Source organism: Capricornis sumatraensis, chromosome 1 (assembly GCF_032405125.1).
Source record: "Capricornis sumatraensis isolate serow.1 chromosome 1, serow.2, whole genome shotgun sequence".
NCBI lineage: Eukaryota > Metazoa > Chordata > Mammalia > Artiodactyla > Bovidae > Capricornis > Capricornis sumatraensis.
The window spans coordinates 91,320,859-91,331,053 of NC_091069.1; the positions used below are offsets into that span (position 1 = coordinate 91,320,859).

A 10,195-nucleotide genomic window follows, 5' to 3' on the forward strand; every position below is an offset into this window, starting at 1 on the left:
CACCTCTTCTAGACAGCTTTCCAAAATTGGGGAAACAGTGGATTTAAAATTCATCTTATTATCCCCATATGGCAAACACTTGTTGAAATGAATGATGCAATTAAAAACACCAATACAAAAAGTAGCATTTATTGAGTGCTTATGGTGGGTCAAATAATATCTACATGTATCAATTTACTTAACATCTTTCCAACAACCAAATGAGTTGGGTACTAATTATTAAGTGCAGAGGGAGGTTAAGCATTTACCTTTAGGGTACAGCTAATAAGTGATGAATCACAGACTGAAACTCAATCTGGCTCCGGAGCCAATATACTTAACCATAGACTAGGCTTCCTCTATAAATGTCAATGTCTTCCAAACCTGTATTCCCAAGTCTTCCTGCTTCATTTATTTCCAAATCTTCAAGTTGAATTTCCAAATGGCTCCTGGCCATCTCTTCCGGGATGCCCTTCAAGAACCTCAAAATTAACACAACTGAAATCACTATGTCCCCCTTGCTCCTCAGCATATGCCAACAAAAGCTACTCACCACCATACCTTCTTGTACTGCTATTCAGGTTAATTCATTCACCCAGTCATCCAAAGTAGAAACCTAAGTCTGAGGAATTGCCACCTTGTCAATTCCCTTCATCCCTACATTCACCAAATTATACTGTTTCTACCTCTCAAACTAACTTCATTGCCGCTCTCACCACTTTTCACACCTGAGCATTAGCTTGGAATCTTTCTTCAACACAAATCTGATTGTGTCTTAACTTATAAAGGCTGCCTACCATTGACATCAAGTCCAAAGTTCTTAGCAAAACATATTATGATCTTGTCTTTAACAATCTCTCAGCTTCAACTCTTAACCATCCAACCCCCAACTCCTCTTCCTCTCCAAACTTCCCTGAATTTAATATGCTTTTAAAGACCTAATTGTCTCTGTATAAGCAAGTACCTTAGCCTAGGATATCCCTCCCACTATCTCATCTTCCCAAACTGACCATCCTTTGAGAAGCCTTCTCTATTCCCCTCACATTGAAGAAACTCCCTTCTCTATACTCACATAATCTGCACATCTATATTTTATTAAGAGCACTTACACTAAAATGGCTTACCTGAAAATATCACCAAGCATGTATTCAAAAGTAAAAAGGCTGCCTTATTTTGTGGCCCCATGCCTACCACATGTTCAACAATGTATGAAATCACCAGCCTCTTTTAACAATTTCAAGTCCAAAATCAATTAACTTACATAATTTATCTCTCTTGTAATACAAAATTATTACTCTTATATTAATATCTCTCAGATTTCACTGGTCCCATTTCCACATATGTGAAAAACTGGAAGAAAAGAAATGCTGCAATTTCAACAGAATCCCTGTAATAAAAACATCTACTACATCAGCAAACTTTCAAATGGCCACTGCTACAAGAACATTTACAGAGCACATACTATATACCCCAGAGGAGGAAATGGCAACCCACTCCAGTATTCTTGCCTAGAAAATGCCATGGATGACCTGGCGGGCTACTACAGTTCACAGGGTCAGAAAGAGTCAGACACAACTTAATGAGTGAGCACTGCTATGTATCAGGCACTGTTCTACATGTTTAGCATATATTAGCTCACTTCAATTCTCACAGCCATCTTATGAGGTAGATAACATTTTAATGCTCATTTTATTGATGAACTTCAAGATCAAACAGAACCAAGACTAAAGCTCAAACTATTTAGCTCCAGAAATTGATCTCTTACACTGCCTCTGATTAATAAGTCTAAAACTACTTTTTTTTAAAGACTACAATAAATTCTTTCTTAGAGCAAAACCATCTTTGCATGTTGAACAGTTAGGAAAATGTGGGAGGCAAATGTAAAAATTTGGGTAAATATAGAGGATACTGAAAACACAGAAAAATCTTTTTTAAGACTGTTAATTCATGGGACTTCCCTGGTGATCCAGTGGTTAAGATTCAGCACTTCCAACTCAGAGTGTGGGTTTGATCCCCGGGCAAGGAACTAAGATCCCACAAGCTGTGCATTGAGGCAAAAAAAAAACAAAGCAAACAAACATGAATATTAATTCACTCTAATTATAGAAAATGTTTTGCTAACAGAACATCAAATCTTTGACACATGTCATCAGGTAGTATTACTAAAGCCAGTCAACTGAAACAGAGACAAGTACATAGTCATAGGCCACAAAGATACTTGCTGAATTAAATTTTTATAAAGAACTCAGATGGGCTTCCAAGATGGCGCTAGTATAAAGAGCCCACCTACCAATGCAGGAGACTTAAGAGACCTGAGTTTGTTCCTGGGTCAGGAAGATCCCCTGGAGGAGGGCATGGCAACCCACTCCAGTAGTCTTGCCTGGAGAGTCCCGTGGACAGAGGAGCCTGGTGGGCTACAGTCCATGGGGTCACAAAGGGTCAGACATGACTGAGGCAACTTAACATGCAAGGAACTCAGATGCATCCAGAAGACAACTATCTTGTAGGGCTGTTGTAGTCCCAACTCTGTAACATGCTTACAACTGAGACTAGGAAAGCTTCATGTACCCAAATTAATCAGGAAATAGGAAATGATTTGTATCATTTACAATTTCCAAAAACTGAGATCTACAGGAAGATGCTGCATTTCACCCAAATTAACACATACCAAATCCAGAAGTAGTAAAAAAAAAATATTTCTGCAAAACCTGTATGCAGGTCTAGAAGCAACAGTTAGAACCGGACATGGAACAATGATTCAAAATCAGGAAAGGACTACATCAAGGCTGTATACTGTCACCCTGCTTATTTATCTTATATGCAGAGTATATCATGAGAAATGCCAGGCTGGATGAAGCACAAGCTGGAATCAAGATTGCCGGGAGAAATATCAATAACCTCAGATATGCAGATGACACCACCCTTATGACAGAAAGCAATGAGGAACTAAAGAGCCTCTTGATGAAGGTGAAAGAGGAAAATAAAAAAGCTGGCTTAAAACTTAACATTCAAAAAACTAAGATCATGGCATCCAGTCCCATCACTTCATGGCAAATGGGAAATAATGGAAACCGTGACAGACTTTATTTTCTTGGTCTCCAAAATCACTGCAGATGGTGACTGCAGCCATGAAATTAAAAGATGCTTGCTCCTTGGAAGAAAAACTATGACCAACCTAGACAGCATATTAAAAAGCAAAGACATTACTTTGCCAACAAAGGTCCATCTAGTCAAACCTGTGGTTTTTCCAGTAGTCATGTATGGATGTGAGAGTTGGACTATAAAGAAGGCTGAGTGCCGAAGAATTGATGCTTTTGAACTGTCATGTTGGAGAAGACTCTTGAGAGTCCCTTGGACTACAAGGAGATCCAACCAGTCCATCCTAAAGGAAATCAGTCCTGAATACTCACTGGAAGGACTGATGCTGAAGCTCCAATACTTTGGTCACCTGATACGAAGAGCCAACTCATTAGTAAAGACCCTGATGCTGCAAAGGATTGAGGGTAAGAGCAAAAGGGGATGACAGAGGATGAGATGATTGGATGGCATCATGGACTCAATGGACATGAGTTTGAGACAACTCCGGGAGATGGGAAGACTGGCGTGCTGCAGTTCACGGGGTCACAAAGAGTCGGACACGACTGAGTGAACAACAACAAAGAGGTGATATAAATATGAGTTTCATCCATAAAATTTATTTCCTGAGGTCTCTGCAAGCTAACCTAATTAGTTTTCTATATTCCAAGACTTCTTGGAGCAGGTAGCTCTGGGTTCTAATTCTGAACAGGAAGCCATCATACCAGACAAAAATGGTAAATCACAAAAAAAAATTCCCAAGAAGTTCAAATCTGGGGTTAAGTTCAAAAGACTGAACAGAATATCAAAATGGTTTAAGTTAAAAAAAAGACAGAGAGAGATTTACAAATAAATAAAAAACATTTTTGAACAGTAAACACTATTCTAAGCACTTTACATGCATTTACACTTAATCTTCACAATTAATACAATTACCACTCCCATTCTGCAAATGGAGAAACCAAAAAAGAAACACTAAACAAAACAGAAACTAGGATCTTACTCCTTCCTGTTATGCTAAATGACATTAGTTAAAGAGAGGGACATATCTAGTAATAGAAAAAACAAGTGTTTTTTTTTTGTTTGGTTTTTTTACTATGACTCTACATAGTCAAATTGTGTATGTAGAGTTATTTTGATTTTTATAACCCAAAGTCCATGTATAAGCATATGAAAACATATTCAACCTCTTATGTCATTAGGGAATTATAAATTAAAACACTGAGATACCACTACACACCTATTAGAAAAGCAGCAATCCAAAACACTAACAATCTCAAACGCTGATGAAGATGTAAAGCAACAGGAACTCTCATTTGTTGCTTCTGGAAATGCAAAATGGTACAGCCACTTTGGAAGACAGTTCGATGATTTATTATAAAACTAAACATACTCCTGCCATAGGCTCCAGCAGTCATGATCCTTGGTTATTTACCCAAACGAACTGAAAACCTTCGCACACACAAATGCCTAGACCCAGATATTTATAGCAGCTTTATTCATAACTGTCACAAACTGGAAGCAACCAAGATATCCTTCAGTAGGTGAATGGACAAACTGTGGTATATCCAGACAATGTAATATATTATTCAGTGTTAACTGGAAATAACCTATCAAGCTACAGAAAGACATAAAAGAAACTTAAATTCCTATTATTACATGAAAGAAGCCATACTGAAAAGGCTACATACTATATGACTTTCTAGAAATGGCAAAACTATGGAGACAATAAAAAGATCAATAGCTGTCAGAGAAGAGGAGAGAGGGGTGAATAGGCAGAGTAAGGGTTTTTTAATGAGACTGTATTCCACAAGCCACACAATGTACAAGGGTGAACCCTAACATAAACTATGGACTTTAGGTGATAATGATGCACTAATGCAGGTTCACTGACTGTAACAAACAGACCAATGTGTCTCAGATGTTGACAATGAAGGGAACGGAGGCAGGAGTAATATGGGAACTCTGTACTTTCTGCTCAGTTTTACTATGAACCTGAAACGATTCCTTAAAAAAAAATAAATAAATCTACTTATGAAAGACAGAAAAAAAACCCAAAGCCAAAAAAAGTGTTTACTGAGCAGTTAAAAAGAAACATCCATTTAACATACTCATTAGTATACATACAGCAAATTAAAAATATTTATTGAAATACTGTACTAGGCGTCCTGTGGAGGAGATATAAACAAGTAGACAAGGCTCCTTCCCACAAGGAGTTTGAAATATAGTTAAGCAGACATCTATATTCACACACAATTAAATAAAATGAAATTTAAATAGTTCAAAACAGGAAACATATCACAAACAGCTAAGTTGTCAAATTACTAAAATAGGCATTAATAGGACAATGTGTTTAGGGGTTCAGTGGATTACTTCGAGGCAAAAGAATTAGGAAGTTACAGATATGCTCTAGGTCCTGAAATAGGGGTAAGATTCATCTAATTTTCTGGAGGGAATTGGTGAATTCCAAGAAGGAATAAAATTACTACAGTTGGGGAAAAAAATTAAATGAACCAGTTTCACAGAACAAAATGGTGAGACAAGACTAGAAAGACAGGTAAAAGCCAGATCATGGAGGTAACTGAAAGCCACATTCAGAAATCTTAACCCTGGTTTGGGAAGAACCCCTGGAGAAGGAAATGGCCACCCTCTTCCATATTCTTCCCTGGAGAATTCCATGGACGGAGGGGTCTGGTGGGCTACGGTCCATGGGGTTGCAAAGAGTCAGACACGACTGAGCAACTAACACGCTTTCGAAAACACTAACAAGGAGCAAATACTTGCCTAACTAAGTATATACTGATGACTCTTAGTCTAATGAAAAGTGTATTTATAAATATTTTATGTGAGAGACACATAGTTTGAAGATATACAGTAGTCAACAGTGGTAGTTAAAAATTCACCATCATTGAAACTGGAGCCTATTATACAAAGAGAAGTCAGTCAGAAAGAAAAACACCAATACAGTATATCAACACATATATATGGAATTTAGAAAGATGGTAACGATGACCCTATATGCGAGACAGCAGAAGAGACACAAGATGTAAAGAACAGACTTTTGGACTCTGTGGGAGAAGGTGAGGGTGGGATGATTTGAGATAATAGCACTGAAACATGTATATTATCACACATGAAACAGGTCACCGGTCCAGGTTCGATGCAAGAGACAGGGTGCTCAGGGCTGGTGCACTGGGATGACCTTGAGGGACGGGATGGGGAGGGGGTTGGGAGGGGGGTTCAGGATGGGGAACACATGTACACCCATGGCTGATTCATGTTGATGTATTGCAAAAACCACCATAATACTATAAAGTAATTAGCCTCCAATTAAAATTAATTGATTAAAAAATAAATTTAAAAATTCACCATCACTGCCATACAAGTGAATACATATACATACAAGCCCTGCTCCCATTTTTCGATTTCCAATCTACACCAACAGGCTACCCATGACCCCATAAACTGAACCCATCCATAACACTACGCTATCACCCAATAAAGCTCCATATGACTACATCACTCCATATCCCCTTACCCAAAGATGTCTTTCCTCACTGCCCATGAACTGGAAAGATGGGTCATATTAGGACCATGGTTACTAATGGCACCTTCTCCCCATTCTAGTGACAGAACTGTCACCCTCTATTCATCAATAAAAGCAAACCTACCAAGTACTTGCATGTTCAAGGCAAAACATAAAATCCCTCATTCCTTGGCCAATCATCTGAAGACAAGACACATACAGGACCCTATACTACTTCTGATCATTATTATTAATCAACTGCATTTCTCATATATGAAAACATTTCTGAATTTTTCCATTGTTACTTTTAAACCTGCTTTATAATCCATTTTTTGCCATAAACTCTTCTACATAATTCTAACCACATACTACTCAATTCTCAATGCATGTCCATCCACTGCTGTATCCATTTCCATACTTCCCGGTTAAATGTTCCAACCTACCTCAACTAAGTTATCTCAAATCAGTGCTGTAGTTTATGTATTTACCTTTATACTTTCATTATGTACCCAAAGCCCTCCCCTTTAGCAATCTACCACGTGAGTGACTGTTTTCTTCCCTTTTCATGAACAGGCACATTCATTTACATCCAATTTCCCCAATAATTTATAACTAACTCTGGCACATATAACCTTTCTGAAACACGGCCTCCAGATACAAAAACACCCCTTTAGAGTCCTCTTTCTATTGAAAACATTTTCAGACTTTTGTTAATAAGATTTTTTATAGAAATACAAATACATACGCTATGATACTACTTATTCAAAGTTTAAAATCATGAAAGACACCAATAGATACTGTTTAAACATAAAGGTATATACTAAAAAACATAAAGACGTATAAAAAGAGAACAGGAGGAATGCAAAGGGACACAGAAAACTTCAACACTGTTTGTAAAGTTTTATTTTTTTAATTGAGTCTGGAATACATGGTTATCTGTCACAATTGTTCTTTATACCTTTTCAGATGTGAAATATATTTAAACGAGTTTAAGAAGAAAGAAATCCAACTATTAATGAGAAGTACCCTCCCATACAGAGAGACAAGCTGTTATGTCCAAGTTGCAGTGAATGCTCATTGCTACATCTGGGACACCACTTTTGTACTTTGCCTAAGCCAAGAAAAGAAAAATCACAAGGCTACAATACAAACTTTCTCTTGGATATACTTTAGATGTGTTTCAGATTTATTTTCTATAGCTATCCAAATCCATTTCTTTCACAAAGCTCACATCAACAAAAATTAAATCCTTTAACTCTGTATCCCTAAATTGCCATTTACTCTTAAGTGCCTAACAGTAAATCAGAATAACCACCTTACTTGGCTCTGTTAAAACACAAGTGAATTGGTAAGACCACGTAACTACTTCCACTTGGCTAAATGCGGACAGTCATGTACATTACACTATGTGCAGGAGTCTAACTCGTATACTAACTTTTCAGTCTCGATTTGTAACATCTAAATTAAGCCACTCATCATTCAACCGCAAATGAAATGTCAATTCACCCAAACTTAACCTTGCCAGGACAACTCCAAAACACTACTACAGCCCATCGAGCGTTCACCTCTCGCATACTCAAATTCCCGTCCCTGGACCAAGGTTTACAGCAGCCAGAACTGGTCTCCTCCACCGCTGAGCCTCACACATGCCCCCTTATCCCAACTCTTGGCTCGCAGTGGTAAAACCAGCAGAGAACGCCGGAAGTTTCACTTCATTAGAACCCAAAGGAATCTACAGCTCATACACCGCAGGTGCTGAGTTTCTCGTCCCTGGGGGGTAGAAGGCGGAAGCCCCGAGCGGGGGAACAAGGGCCAGTCTTCCACGGCGTCCGCCCGAGCCCTAAAGTGGTCGATGGAACAGTTCAGGCAGCCGGCCCTCCTACTTCCCTCCCCGCCCCCACTCCAGGCCCACCCAACCCCCACGCTGGGCGCGAAGCTTGCCGTACATCCCAGCACCTGCGGGTCCCAGGAACAGACGCGGATCCTCTTCTCTCCACAAGAGGCGAGGGCTTGGATGCCGGCTCGGACGCTAGGCTCCGGCCACCGGCCTCTCAAGTCCGGACCAACCCTGCAATCCTTTCGCTTTCTGATCTAACAGAAACTGTACCCTCTCCAGGACCTAGCCCGGAGCCTGGGCTTCTCCGGTGCCAAGGTCTTAGGCCTCCTCACGTCTCCCAGAGGACCAACCCACACCGTACGCTCAAAGCCCTAAAGGCAACTCCCACCACTCCCCGTCTCGCCCGTCTTTCCTTCCCAGCTGCAGCCGCTGAAATATCCAACTTCTACGGTCCTCCTCCATCAGTTTCCCGGCCTCCCTTCACAGCCAGGCCTGAGCCCCCAGCCCTGCCTTCCGCCGCTCCCCTCCTCCGGAGGCCGAGCCCCGGGGCTGGGCGGCTTCCTTCCCGGGCATCCCGGGGCCCGGCTCCTCCTGCAGCGGGCCCGGCCCCCGCCCGGCGTTGCCGCACACTCACCGCTGAGCGCCGAGGCCTGCAGGGTGGCCCCTGAGGTGCCGTCGATGACTTTGATGGTCCCGCGACTGGTCACGGCCAGGATGGCGTTGAGCGCCGGGTGGTAAGAGAGGCTGTGCAGCCCATCGGCGTCGCAGCGCATGCAGCCGTCCCGCAGCACCAGCCACTCGGAGACCCCGGCCGCTCCCGCCCCCGCCGCCGAGGAGCAGCCCGGGCCAGAGGCCGCCGCAGCCGCAGCCGCCATCTTCCGGCCTGCGCTCAGCACAATCACACTGGGAAGCGGCTCAGTGACAGTCCCGGGAGGTGCAGCACCACCACCAGTCACCATCCGGGGCCAGGGGGCAAGCAGAGCGCGTTAGCCGGAAGTGAAGTCAGGCGCCGGCACGCAACTGGGACGTCGGCCGCGCGCCCGGAGGGGCCAAGCTCGGAGGGAGGCTGGCGGGGGAGGGGGAGAGGGAGAGGGAGAGGCGGGACCCGGGATGGGACCGGGAGGCGGCCGGCCGGAGCATGCGCGGGAGGGAGAGCGCGTGCCACGCGCCGCTGGTCCAGCCAGCTCTGTGTCCGCAACGTCCCAGTTTTTTTTCCGAGCCCGGGGAGTGGCCGCGGCCTGGACTCCGCCCAGCACCCCTAATCCGGACCAGGGCGGGGTGGGTGGGTGGAGAGTAGGGGTTTGGGATGTGTATTTCCGCTAGGCGGGGACCCTGGACGGTGCGACTTGGCTGAGACGCCTTGAGGTCCCTTGCTGCGATTCCACCTTTGCCTGGACGGTTCTCAGCACGCGCGGTGCAGCTGTTTGGCTGTGGCCCAAAGGAGACCTCCTGTCTGGGCCTCTGCTCAGCAATCTGAAAAACTTCTAGTCTGGATTTGGAGAAACCGACCGACCTCCCCAAACCCACGCGTATTACAACGCCCCACCCGTTCCCAAATTTATTGTTAAACCAAAGGACCAGTCTAAATGTAGCTGGGGGTGTTCTTCCAAAACATTTAAGTCTCAAAACAAGCTGAAACTGTAAAAGCTATCATTTCGAAGATTTTTCTCTCTGAAGACCCATTTTGGACCAAACTTTTCCATTAAAGGTTCCTGTGAGGAGGCTTCTACTGCAAATCAGGACCCCCATCTTGTTGGTAGGGAAAACAAACTAGTAAC

The 10,195-nt window shown here is 42.7% G+C and overlaps 1 protein-coding gene across 2 annotated transcripts in view; it reads right to left on the bottom strand.

Moving 5' to 3' along the window:
• BIRC6 (baculoviral IAP repeat containing 6) overlaps positions 1 to 9,376 on the bottom strand; it is a 209,743-nt gene extending 200,367 nt beyond the window's left edge. Inside the window, exon 1 of one of the 2 annotated variants that reach the window (XM_068979018.1) lies at positions 9,052 to 9,376. In XM_068979018.1, coding sequence (XP_068835119.1) covers positions 9,052 to 9,376 — 325 coding nt within the window. The remainder of the gene's footprint in view (positions 1 to 9,051) is intronic. The other variant, XM_068979011.1, reaches the window with a different exon arrangement.
• Between the last annotated feature and the right edge of the window lie 819 nt (positions 9,377 to 10,195).